At 43.8% G+C, this 14261-nt stretch overlaps 1 protein-coding gene across 1 annotated transcript; it reads right to left on the bottom strand.

Annotated features, from left to right (window-relative positions):
• Positions 1–4311: 4311 nt before the first annotated feature.
• LOC306833418 (tumor necrosis factor receptor superfamily member 14-like) lies at positions 4312–9137 on the bottom strand (the record flags this gene model as incomplete). Its single annotated transcript, XM_079358665.1, has 6 exons — positions 8925–9137; positions 5786–5899; positions 5490–5583; positions 4860–4985; positions 4490–4645; positions 4312–4403 (listed from the first exon to the last, which is right to left on the bottom strand). The coding sequence occupies exons 2-6, from the start codon at positions 5825–5827 to the stop codon at positions 4312–4314; spliced, it is 510 nt and encodes a 169-aa protein (XP_079214791.1). The 5' UTR covers positions 5828–5899; positions 8925–9137.
• Between the last annotated feature and the right edge of the window lie 5124 nt (positions 9138–14261).

Genomic DNA, 14261 nt, shown 5'->3' with positions numbered 1-14261 from the left:
CGACATCAGTAGTCTGCATGGGCACATTCTTCATTGAACTTTTGTACTGATCCCATGAAATTAAAGATATAGCAGCCCCTGTGTCTAATTCCATCTCCATTCTCTTACCATTTACTTTAGGCATTACAGATATATGTGAATATTTTCCCTTGCTAGATAATGCATACAGTGACATTTCATTATCAGAATCTGACGTCGTCTCTTCACGTGTACCTTCATTATCTCGGGCCCCCACACAGTGCACGTTCTTCTTCTTGTCTCTCCTGCTGTACTTGGATGTGTGGCTTTTTCCTTTGAACTCTGTTTGGCCATCCCTGTATTTTCTCTCTTTGCCTTAGTCAATCTTGGATTTACTTTTGCACGTGCGACCAATGTGGCCTTTCTTACCACACTGATAACAGTCTCTCTCCTTATAACAGCAGTCATCAACCCAAGATGGCCGCCACGTTGCTACGTCGCTCCCCATCGACGAACAGCACGAGCGAGTCATCTCGTGTTCTATATACATCTATGGGGGTACATACCTGAGCTCACTACAAACACACCTGTGTGCAGAGAGGGACGATGATTGTCTCCATGGTCTATAATGTTTCCTGCAGCTCAGTGCGCCCTCTAGTGACCTGTGTGAGTATTACACTAACACAGTAACTAATAGAGTTTACTCTTAAACATCTGATCTGAACTGTATTTTAGTCCTTTAGTGGACTTTTAATCCGTCCACAAATCTTTAACCCTAACCTACACTTTGCCTTTTAGTAAATCAGTTTAAAATAGTAGATCTTAAATTTACAGCTGCTGACCTCTAATGGTCAAAGACAGAACTTTGAGATTCTCCATTTGTTTATTGAAGCATCAACTCTCTATACAAAGAGTCAAATTATTTCCAGTAATTTTAATGGTAAGAAACCAACAGTAAGAAAGAATTTCAGCGTCAACATATGTCATTGTAAAATGTCTTATTTTATCTTTCGTTTGCTTTTTAGTTCCTCTGCTTGATTTTAAATTTCTGTCTGTTCTGGATTCATATTTATCTTTGTAAATTAACTTTATAAAACCTTTAGTAGGAAAAAAACAGATTTGATTTATTTTTCTTTCAGATTTGATATGAAAAATTCTCCAGTTATGAAGACATTGGCTGACTCTGGATCAGCAGCGCCCTCTGCTGCATAAACTATAAACTACATGATGACGCCTTTATTCTCTGCTAAACCTCCAGTCTGTGTTTTAATCAAAGCTGAGTTAGAAGAAGAGGACGTCGCCTCATGGATTCAAATGAAAAAGTAATACAGGAGTGTCGCCCCCTGCTGGTCATTTACACAGACTGGACTTTATAAATACCCAGAGTGTAACTTCACTTTCAGACAGAAGCAAATTACATTAAACAGAACAATAAAAAAGGTGAAGGCCCTTTTTATTGTCGCAGTCGAACCTGCGACCACTTCAACAAACACTGAAGCTTCTCTTCATGAGACCAAAACAAGCTGACCTACAGGGTATAAAATATATTTATTAAACGCTGACTTGATTTAGTTTTTATAGTGTCCACAGGACATGTAACCTGTTTGTGTTCAATCATCATCTCAGAAAAAAAAAACTGGAACAAACATACATATACACAGATATAAATATATAAACAGATATATATATATATATATATATGTTTATATATTTATATCTGTTTATATGTATATATATACAGTACAGACCAAAAGTTTGGACACACCTTCTCATTCAAAGAGTTTTCTTTATTTTCATGACTATGAAAATTGTAGATTCACACTGAAGGCATCAAAACTATGAACTAACACGTGGAATTATATACAATTATAAACTATAAACTATATATCCAAATATGTCTTATATTCTAGGTTCTTCTAAGTAGCCACCTTTTGCTCTGATTACTGCTTCACACACTCTTGGCATTCTCTTGATTCCCCCCCCCCCCCCCCCCCCCCTATACAATAATCCCCAAACAAGATTTAGCAGCCCCTATGTGACTAAGAGTGAATATAATTATATGTTAAACCTGTGCAGTTAGCATTAGCAGTTAGACTTAAAACTAATATAGCATAATGTACATAACCTGTGAGGAGAGAAAAACGTGTGTTGGTTAAAAGAGACCTGTAGACAGTTAAAGAGCCTTAGAAACAAAGTGCTGACCTTCTAGAAACTAGTTCCATGTGCATGTACAGAGGTGTTTGAGCTTATGCCAGAGGTGTGAGTACAGTCATTAAACAGTCAATGCAGGGATGTAAATTGGCTCACCAACTTAAAGGAGCAGTGATTAGCATTAAGTGTCCTAGACAATACATATAAATATATAAACATATATACACACACATATAAACAGATATAAATGTATAAACATGTATACACAGTTATTAATGTGTGTCAGGATCCAGCAGCTGGACCAGAACAGGATCCTGGAGATGGTTCACTCTGACCCGTCTGAACCTGAGGAGAAAAGAGATTTAGTTTAAAGCAAACATTTAGTCAAGCTGTAAAAACGACTTCCGAAGACGCCACCATAGCGAGCGGTCGTGCCCCGAACTGCTCCGTGAGTTACTCAGATAAATCCTTAAATTCATACAGTGAAACGCTCCGTAGTACAGTAACACAGTTCGGTATTGATCCACGATGCCTATTTCTGGGAAAGTGAATAAGGATAAAACAAAGACAAGTACGCAAACTAAGTTAGCGATGATTACCAGCGCAGCTGGCGCTAATGAAGCTAACACTCCCGAAGCTATCGAGCAGGCTAACCCAAGTGCACGCAGCCCCGCTGACAGCGAAGGCATGGAGGAGAGACTGCAACGTGCCATACGTGAGGAGTTTGAAAGTATACAAGTCAAACACGCAAACTGAACTATGTGACAAACTGGAAGGCGCTGTGGCTAAGTTTCCCAACAAAGCAGATGAGGTTGTGGCAGCCATGAACGAAATCCAGAAAAAAGTATCTGACTGTGTGGGAAGAGTAGATCAGGCGGAGAAAGACGACCATGCTGTCATGGTAGCTGACATAACGAGAATGAAGAATTTTTTTTTTTATAGATTTGGAAACAAGATCCAGGCGTAATAACCTCCGACTGGTTGGTGTTCCAGAGGGTGAGGAAGGTATGGACACCTGTGGATTTCTGCAAAGCTGGATACAAGATGTACTCGACCTGAACACGTCACAGAAGCCTTTAGTTATTGAGAGAGCGCACCGCACCGGACCAAAAAGAAACCCGGAGGAATCTCCTAGAACCCTGATTATGTGCTTTCTCAACTATAAGCAGAAAGACAGGGTGCTCAGGGCTGCACGATCGAAAATGGATATTTATACAAGAACAAGAGGGTGAGATTCTATGAGGACACTGCCACAGAGGTCCACAAACAAAAGAAAAAGTTTGATGCGGTCCGGAAACAACTCTGGAAGATGGGAAATTGGAAGTGCAAAAGAATCTAATTTTAAATAGTAAAGGGGAGACAATATTGGATCCAATTGGAATCAAAAAGGAGTTTAGAGATTACTATGAAAAACTTTATGACTCTCAGAATAGTTCAAAACTCCAGAAATATTCCTTAACAGGAACTGAGGTAAACCAAACAGAACATAGGATCTCATTATATGCAGATGATGTAATTGTATATCTTTCAAATTTAAACAAGTTTATCCCTGCTTTGCTTGGATTAATAGAGGAGTTTGGTCATATCTCAGGATATGTTGATCTCAGTCAGTCAGTGAACATCTCATCAAACATCTGCTCTCTCACCTGACTCTCTTTTCTTCTCCTCTTCAGGATCTTCTGACTTCAGACTCTGCAGGGTCGACTTCACATCTTCCTGTAAGTTAAACATGAATAAATGAGACTTTATTAAATCATTGAACATAAAACAGACTGAGAGTAAAGACAGTTTAAAACATACCAAGAAGTTTGCTGCTCTTCTTCTGCTTCCTAAAATAAAACCTTAGAAATAAAAATCAAATGAATGATGAGACAGACCATAATATCTATAAAATAAACATGATCATGTTTCATTGTCACAGTGAAAACCTTACTTCGTTCTCGATGATCTATTCCCCTTCTGTGTCTGTAATAAACCAGTCCAAGTGCAATGAATACTGAAATCAAACCAACAACACCAAAGACTATCAGAACATTCCTGACTGACAGTCGTCCTCCACACTGAGCGTCCTCTGTCTTAGTTCCTGCTCTCAGCAGCTCTCGACCCTCTGATTCACATCTGTAATGACAGAGGGACAGTTATTACAGGAACATGTGGAGGATCATGAACTCAGGTGTGTCCATGTGTGATGTGAAGCTTCACTCACTGTGTGTGATTCTGACAAGATGTAAACGTCCCGTCTGAAAATGTTCCATCAGAGCAGGTGGAGCACTCGGTGTCTGTGGAGGACGTTCCTGCAGGAAGGACACACACTGGGATTATTGACACAGTTAAATATTAAACTACACATGATGAGATGTGTGTGTGTGTGTGAACTGACCTCTCTGTCTGATGTATTCTCCTGGATCACAGCGTCTGTGTCTCTTTGCTTTATAACAGTTGAACCCATCACGCTCTGAGCAGTAAAATCCTTCCAGAGGTTCACAGACTGAGTCTGATGATTTTGTACACGACGTCTTTATCTTCAGACCAGAAGCTGTGGACACAGAGAGAGTTAGATACACTCTAATCAGCAACATGATGAACCTGAATCTGACTGTTTAAAACATCTGCACCAATGAGAGTTCAGATTCAAGGTTTGAAACAAACAAGAAATGCAGAGAACAGCACTTCCTGTGATAAGAACAGCTGCAGGTTGAAATAACTTCTTTAAATCAAGAAGGTAATAAAAACAACAAACATTTATTTACCTTCTGAACATTCAGTGCAGGGCAAACAGTGTTTTAATCCGTTCCTTTTATTCATGAAGGTTCCCTCTGAACACGGCTGACAGGAAGTACTTTTATCCACCTCACAGTCAGTCTTGACTCGATGCCCTGTTAGAAACACAAAACGTTAACATGTAATCAGCTAATATCTCTGATCCTGTTTGAACATGAAACCACAGGTAGGTTTATCATGAGGGGACGCAGCTTCATGTCTGAATTCACACGTAGCATTGTTAGCATCGTTAGCATCACGTATCCATTGTTTCAGCTCTGAGAGTCTGATGACCTCTGACGCAGGTGGGGGGGGGGGGTGGGGGGGGGGGGATGATGAAGCTGACAGCTGAGGGGAAGAAAGTGTTCTTATGGAGAGAGGTTTTGGTCGCAGCCTCTCAGGAGTTCAGCTTCACTCAGCTGAGACAGAAAGTCCTCTGAATGATCATTTCACTTCATGTCTGGATGACTCCAGGATGACTTCTTGTGCTTCTGCAGCCTCTAGTGGACAATTGAGGAATTGCACCTCAGCATCAGCTTCATTTATTGCCTCTTTTCCGCGGCCCCTTGCAGTAGATGTGTTATGTGTTACAACAAATGAAATCAGATTCATGATCTTACCGACGGGACACATCGGACAGCACTCGTTACCAGACACATATTCTGTGCGATGGCAGATGAGGGTTCGACTGATGACAATATTCATCATAAATATCTGTGAAGAGAAAGAGAAAGGTTCCTGAGTGATGAAGCTGAGCAGGAGTTTGAGGTGTTTTTGAAACTGCTCTGAAACATTGATGGAGGCTGCTGAAATAATGAAGACAAGTATCAGAGGTGTTTACACCCTGAGAGGAACCACAGAGGACAGAGACAAGAAGAGGAGGAGGATGAACTGATGCAGAGTGAAGATCATTTACCAGCAGTGAAGCGGTGAACCCAGGATTTATTCTGAACTTCATTTTAAACTTTAGAATCAAAGTTTTGTGGGACTGAAGACGTCATCTCTCTCAGATTTACAGATTTCAGATCATCTGAAAACAGAAAGACAAACACAGAAATGAAACATGATCACCTTCATACTTTCTCTTCTTCACTGACATGTCTCTCCCTCCTTCATCCACCTGCAGCTCACCTGAGTGTAAAGTAAGGGGGGGAGTGGGGGGGCTCTCTGTGGGCAGCTCGTGGTGAGGAGGTTTGTGTTTCACTTTGTTCTCTTTGAACCCTCCAGATATTTTCAAAATCAAAGCGTAACAGAGAAGCTGACGTGTGACGGACTGAACACAAAGAGACGAGGAGAGATAGGACAAAGGGCGATCAAACTGGAGGAAAACTGACAAAGAGAGGAAGTGAGTCACCCGGGACAAGAACTACAAAATAAAACAGGAAACACTAAAGACCAACAGAGAAGTCAGAGTTAAAAGAGGAAGAAGGACGACGCAGCGAATAAAACAACATCAGATAAAGAAATCAAACTAAACTAAACCAGAGACTCGTGACACACTCTGCACCTTCACATCTTTACATGTTTTTACTCTCCAGACGCTTTCGCACTTTGAACTTGAAGTTAATCACATTTTTAATTCACATTTGAAGTTCCATTATTTTGCTTTTTAGAAAGTGTTTGTATGATTTTGTCTTTCTGTGGAGCGTCCCTGTAGGTCCTCAGCTTCCATGTTTTCAGCCTTCAGTTCAGTATTTGATTTAAGGAGGCTTCAACAGGAACTGAAACTTTATAATATTACACACGTGATCTTTAGTGGCTTTAGTGGTTAGTCCCAGCTCTGCTCAAAGAGAACTTGGTTTTGATTGGCCAGCAAGGCGGCAGGTGACAGAGACAGCAGACGATTGATGAATGAGTTCTGGATTTATTTACCGTTTATTTTGTATTTGCATTTTTGCATTTCAAATGTTTGATATTTTTAACAGAATAAATGCACAGAATGAGGCAATTAAAGGCCTTCTCATATAAACAACACACCAAACGGACTCAACGACAAGGACCTCAAGGACACTTTCTTTATCAGAAACTAACACACGAACATCACCTCATCTCTGCTAAAGCTTCTGCTGACACCGCACACCAACATGTTAGAGGAGGCAACTTACTACTGTATATAATCCTGGTCAAAACGACCACCATCATACCCATTCCAAAGAAGCCATCACCACCCACTCTCAATGACTATAGACCCGTTGCACTGACCCCCATCATCATGAAGTGCTTTGAAAGATTAGTCATGGCCCACATCAAATCCTCCCTCCCCTCCACCCTGGACCCCTATCAGTTTGCATACCGGGGCAACAGATCAAGCGAGGATGCAATCTGCTCTGCTCTTCACCCAGCCCTCACCCACCTGGACTCCAAAGACTCATCCGTCAGAATGCTGTTCATAGACTTCAGTTCAGCATTCAACACCATCATCCCTCAGCAGCTGATCGGCAAACTGGGCCAGCTGGGGCTCAGCACTTCCCTGTCCAACTGGCTGCTGGACTTCCTCAGCGAGAGGCCTCAGACTGTGCGGGTTGGTGGCAACGCATCAAAAACCACCATCCTGAGCACCGGGGCCCCCCAAGGCTGTGTGCTCAGCCCCCTGCTCTTCACGCTGCTGACCCACGACTGCACTCCATCCTTCAGCAACAACCACATTGTGAAGTTCGCGGACGACACAACAGTGGTCGGTCTCATCTCCAACAACGACGAGACGCACTACAGGATGGAGGTGGGCCAACTGGCCACGTGGTGCAAAGACAACAACCTCTTCCTGAATATCGACAAGACTTCCGGAGGGCCCCCACTCCCAAACCCCCCCTGACCATCAACGGTGCTCCTGTGGAGAGAGTGAGCAGCACCAAGTTCCTGGGGGTCCACATCAGTGAGGATCTCTCCTGGACAGCCAACAACACATCACTGGCCAAGAAGTCCCAGCAGCGCCTCTACTTCCTCCGTAAGCTGAAGAGAGCACGAGCATCCCCCCCCATCATGTGCTCCTTCTACAGAGGCACCATGGAGAGCATCCCCACCCATCATGTACACCGTCTACACGGCAGGTCTTGCCTGAGTGAAAACGATGTAGTTCTCACGCCCGGCCAGTAGTGGGCAGTGGAACTTTACAACACGACATGCGCGACACTCAGCAGTATAACCACTTCCTCCACAACCTCCTCCTCAGCGGCTAGTTCTCCCAAGTCCTCCCGAAATGCTGCGTATGGTCGCTCTGTGCTCGGGTAAAGGTTGAACTATTTGCCGCAAGTATTCGATGCTCTTTGGGCGGCGACATACACGATGTATTGTAGCGATCGTAGAGCAAATCACGGGGACTGGATGCTGCAAAGCATTATGGGTGTTCTGGACTTTGGTGTAAACCATGAGTGTTTGGGGTATTGATGTTAATGAGCTCCTGCTGTTGGCAGTGTAGTGTGATGTTGTTGTTTACGTTCTGTCTAAGTAAAAGTACCTGCTTGGGACAATGTGTTGACTGAGACTAAAAGCTCATTTTTGAGTCTTTCTTCACCACAGTATCATATCAAGGTTCTGTTTTAAAAGTTGATACAACGCCAATAGCTGTTGAAGCACATAGCCGCCGCCATAGTCGTTTGTTGTCGACTACTGCGCATGTCCAAATGTTTCGTCTTACTGTCACAGCGTCTCCGTGTAAACGGCGCCTGAATCTGAATGGAAACGTAATGGAGAGGTTCTTAAAACGAAAAAATAATGACAGTAACGGGGGGGCAGCGCTACACAAAACAGAATGCTCTTTTTAATTTCACCAAATCTACCAAACTTCACCTTATTTTATTGCTTTTGTTGCTAAGTTTATATTGTGTTACTTATTTGACAAACATGAACTAAAACATGGTTTTATATGAGCAAAATTAATTAAATGATCTTAACTTGTGCAAGGTTTTATGCATAATTAGCCCATGTATAGGTTATATATTGATATATTGATTAAAAAACATACAAATGAAGAACAGTATTCATTATTACAACATAGTGACACAAATAGCTATTAAATAAAAATGACCACAAAAGTTAAATCAGAACCATTCACTCACCCCAGACGACCTTGCCCTGAAAATGTTGGGCCCCAACAGAAACCCAGCTCTACGGCACCCGTCTCACCCGCAAAGCAACCCGCATTGTGAGTGAGCCCACCCCCCCCCTCACACAGCCTCTTCAGCCTCCTGCCATCGGGGAGACGGTACTGCAGCCTGCGGGCCGGCTCTACCAGACTGAGAAACAGCTTCTTCCACCAAGCTGTCAGGAAGCTGAACTCTCTCTCCTCTCTCCCCTCCCTCCCCTCTCTTCCCTCCCCTCTCTTCCCCTCTCTTCCCTCCCTTCCCTCCCCTCTGCCCCTCTCTTCCCTCCCCTCTCTTCCCCTCTCTTCCCTCCCCTCTCTTCCCCTCTCTTCCCTCCCTTCCCTCCCCTCTGCCCCTCTCTTCCCTCCCCTCTCTTCCCCTCTCTTCCCTCCCCTCTCTTCCCCTCTCTTCCCTCCCTTCCCTCCCCTCTGCCCCTCTCTTCCCTCCCCTCTCTTCCCCTCTCTTCCCTCCCCTCTCTTCCCCTCTCTTCCCTCCCTTCCCTCCCCTCTGCCCCTCTCTTCCCTCCCCTCTCTTCCCCTCTCTTCCCTCCCTTCCCTCCCCTCTGCCCCTCTCTTCCCTCCCCTCTCTTCCCCTCTCTTCCCTCCCCTCTCTTCCCCTCTCTTCCCTCCCTTCCCTCCCCTCTGCCCCCTCTCTTCCCTCCCCTCTCTTCCCCTCTCTTCCCTCCCCTCTGCCCCCCTCTCTTCCCTCCCCTCTCTTCCCCTCTCTTCCCTCCCCTCTGCCCCCATGAACACTGAACATTGGAACCTCCTCCTGGTTGAACATTGAAACAGAACGCTGGTCACTTATTGCACAAGTTTCACTTTTCTTATAATCTTGTTTTATACTCCATTTTATTCAACTTTATACTTTTTGCACATTTAGGTTTATTAATGTAAATATTATTTATCTTTGTTACCTTGTTTTATTTTATTTACCTTTTTTATCTACATTGCACCGTGGGGAAATGTAATTTGGATTTCACTGTATGTCTGACATATTTTGGAATTGACAATAAAGAAAACCTTGAACCTTGAACCTTGAACCTTAAGTCAGTGAGGTCGACCCTCAGCTGAGACAACACCTCGGTATCTGCATTGTATTTCCTTGCTTCATTAAACTTTCTGGTTTGTTCAATTTGACCCTGAGTCTTTTCTCTTCCTTCTCTGAGAAAACCAACACGAACAAGGTGACAAAAAAACCCTGAACAGGAACTATGTGAAACTTTGTGCTGAATTTACCAGAAAAACAACTTTCTTCTTCTTCTTTTAATGGCGGTTGGCATCCAAATACTGTATGTTACATCCACCCACTCCAACAGATCGTTATACTGGCTCACACAAAGGAGCACTCACAGTAGCTTACTCCCGTCTCTGAACATTATCCGAGCTATGGACCAAAACTGCTTCTCGACCACAAATCTTCATTTTTTTAAATCATCCGTGAGATTTGAGCTCTCGCGAGATGCAGACGTGTCTCTGTTTATCACCTGATCAGTCGAGTCGAGCTGTTTGTGACCTTTGTATTCAGTTAGAGACGATCCGGATCGTTCTGATCTGTTCTCTGTTTATTCTCTGCTTGTGAAGCTCTGTGAACATTATAACATGTCAAACAGAAAACAGACCAGCATGACTTTAAGCTGTTTGATTGTCTTATAGGTGTGATAAAAAGGAGCAGTGTGTGAAACTCAGAGGTGATGCAAAAATTCAGTTTGACAGGAAACCAAAAAACCCACACTGAGGAGTAACCTAACGACCTCCTTCAGTTCACTTCATACCCGAGGAAATGAAACCAGGCTTCTTGTATGATGTCAGAATGATTCATCCATGTCAACAGTCCAAACCATATCTGTGTGGTCTAAACATCATGTGTCCTCATCGAGCAGCTTTAGAAAGAAGGCGAGCTGACTGAGAGAATAAAAAGAGTCATGGTTTGGTTTTGTCTCTGTGTTTCTTCTAGTTTTAGTTTTCATTCTGTCCTCAGTGTTATTTGTTTCCCTTGTGTGCTTTAATGTGTTTCATAGTCTTGTGTTTACTGTAGTCCTGAGTGTCTCTCTGTGTCCTCCTATGTTGCATGTTAGTTTATTTCCTGTCTTGTGTTTTAAGTCTTTAGTGTTTCCTGTTTTATTTTGTAGATCTGGTTTTGGTGGTGGTGTTGGGTTTTACTTTGTACATGTCTTCAGTGTTCTGGTCTTGTGTCCTTTTGTTCCTTGTGTCTCCCTCCTGTCTTGATGACCCTGATGTTCCTCACCTGTCTCGTTAGTCTCACCTGTCTGATTACCCCATGTCTATTTAGTCTCTGTGTTTACCTCAGTTTCTTGTTGGTTCATTGTCTTTTGTATGTCGTTGTGTCTTTGGTTGCTGCTCCTCCCTGCTCCTCCCTGCTCCTCCCTGCTCCTCCCTGCTCCTCCCTGCTCCTCCCTGCTCCTCCCTGCTCCTCCCTGCTCCTCCCTGCTCCTCCCTGCTCCCTGTGTTTTCGCCTCCTGGTTTTTTAATTTCCTTTGTTTTTGCTTTTCGAGACGTTTTGGATTTAGTTTTTTAAGTAAGTTTTTGTTTTTGCCTTTTTGTTAAATTAAATGAGTTTATTCTGCACTTGGGTCCTCCTCCCTGTTTCCTGCCTGCTAACTCCGTGACAGAGTCTGTTTCAGAGACAGTTTGGGGCAAATATCATTTAAAGGTGAATTCTTTCAGATCAACATGAAAACAAAGACGGGTTTTAATGATGGAACTGTAGAGAGAGATAAACACTGGAAACACTGAAAATGTGAAGAGAATATTAATGACGCAGGAGAGATGAGTTTAAGCTGATCTGATTGGTCAACTCTTGATTGGTTGAGTGTGTGGTAGATTTTACGAGGAGAACGCTGATGTGAATGTGTTTCAGGGGTTTTGTCTCTTCCTCCTGCAAAGTTTCATTCTAAAATCTAAATTGTATGAAAACAAATGAAAATGTGAAAAGTGGGAGTTTGACCCTGCATGATAGTTTGCATAATAAAATCTAAACATCTTGCATCCGCAGGAGGCTCCGCTCTGCTAAAGTTGAGAGACCTCCAAAGGTCAAAATGTGTCCAAACGGTTTGAACCAGGAGACACCAGAGACAATGATTATTATCATGAATAACAGAAAGGGAGCTTGGACTCTATGGGGGGTCGATGTGTCTGGAGAAGGACAGACTCGCAGCGCCCTGCTGGTCACTCGCAGCGCCCTGCTGGTCACTCGCAGCGCCCTGCTGGTCACTCGCAGCGCCCTGCTGGTCATCGTTTAAAGTACACTGAAGAGCTGAAGTGGAGAACAGACGTCATGAAGCAGATTAAACCTTCACTCACAGAGAGAACTCCAAACAGTCTCTTCCTTCAAAACACTCAAAGTGCTTCACAAAGAGAAGCAACCAAAGACTCCATCCAGAGAGCGAGGACATCAACAAATCACAGAGTCAGAGAGACACACACAAACATCTGCAGGTGAGTTCAGGGACACACACAAACGTCTGCAGGTGAGTTCAGGGACACACACAAACGTCTGCAGGTGAGTTCAGGGACACACACAAACGTCTGCAGGTGAGTTCAGGGACACACACAAACGTCTGCAGGTGAGTTCAGGGACACACACAAACGTCTGCAGGTGAGTTCAAGGACACACAAACGTCTGCAGGTGAGTTCAGGGACACACACAAACGTCTGCAGGTGAGTTCAGGGACAAACACAAACGTCTGCAGGTGAGTTCAGGGACACACAAACGTCTGCAGGTGAGTTCAGGGACACACACAAACGTCTGCAGGTGAGTTCAAGGACACACACAAACATCTGCAGGTGAGTTCAGGGACACACACAAACGTCTGCAGGTGAGTTCAGGGACACACACAAACGTCTGCAGGTGAGTTCAGGGACACACAAACGTCTGCAGGTGAGTTCAGGGACAAACACAAACGTCTGCAGGTGAGTTCAGGGACACACAAACGTCTGCAGGTGAGTTCAGGGACACACACAAACGTCTGCAGGTGAGTTCAGGGACACACACAAACGTCTGCAGGTGAGTTCAGGGACACACGCAAACGTCTGCAGGTGAGTTCAGGGACACGCACAAACGTCTGCAGGTGAGTTCAGGGACACGCACAAACGTCTGCAGGTGAGTTCAGGGACAAACACAAACGTCTGCAGGTGAGTTCAGGGACAAACACAAACGTCTGCAGGTGAGTTCAGGGACACACACAAACGTCTGCAGGTGAGTTCAGGGACAAACACAAACGTCTGCAGGTGAGTTCAGAACAAACACGTCACCTCTCGCTTCATGACACGACGGAGAGGAGCGTCCGCTCAGCTGTGTCTCAGTTTAACACACAGGAGCTTCACTCAGAGGAAGAAGGCAGCAGGGACTGATGTGGGGAAGCAGGTCGGAATTGAACCCAGGCCGCCCGCTTGGAGGACTACAGCCTCTGTACACGGAGCACACAAGCTAACCATCCTCACCTGAAGCCAGTCTACACCTGAAGCTGGTCTACACCTGAAGCTGGTCTACACCTGAAACTGGTCTACACCTGAAACTGGTCTACACCTGAAACTGGTCTATACCTGAGACTGGTCTACACCTGAAACTGGTCTACACCTGAAACTGGTCTACACCTGAAACTGGTCTATACCTGAGACTGGTCTACACCTGAAACTGGTCTATACCTGAGACTGGTCTACACCTGAAACTGGTCTATACCTGAGACTGGTCTACACCTGAAGCCGGTCAAACAAAGTGGGACCAGAGTCGATGACAATCACAAGCTATAAACATACAATTTACAGTTTGTTATTTTACTTTGTTAATGTAAAATGTAGAAAACAAATTCTAAATATTAAAACATTATTATTTTACATTCTGTACATAATTATCAAGATAATCAACTTTTGAAATACAGATATTAAATAAGAGTGTCTTAAAGTGTAATGAATGAGGACTGAATATAAGAGAACAGAAATAAACCAAATAGATAATTAATGTATGAACACAGACTGTAGAAATAGATTCATATAGAATGTGTTCTCTGGTCTGATGTGTTGAGTCACTTCCTGTGGTGATGCTTCTGACCAGCAGGGGGATGTAGCTCAGTGGTAGAGCGCATGCTTTGCATGTATGAGGCCCCGGGTTCAATCCCCGGCATCTCCATGTTTTGGCCTGAAAATACAGAATCACTGACAGTTGGGAATATTAATAAAGAAGCAGGAATATAAATAAAGAAATATACTAGAAACTTCCTCAGACACGTGACTTTATATCCTGCTGCTGATCTATTGATGAACAACTCTAATACAGTCTATATCATGTTCGGCT

The sequence above is a fragment of the Symphodus melops genome (assembly GCF_947650265.1).
Source record: "Symphodus melops genome assembly, chromosome: 13".
NCBI classification, from domain to species: Eukaryota; Metazoa; Chordata; class Actinopteri; order Labriformes; family Labridae; genus Symphodus; species Symphodus melops.
This window is presented reverse-complemented; position numbering and strand designations above follow the sequence as displayed.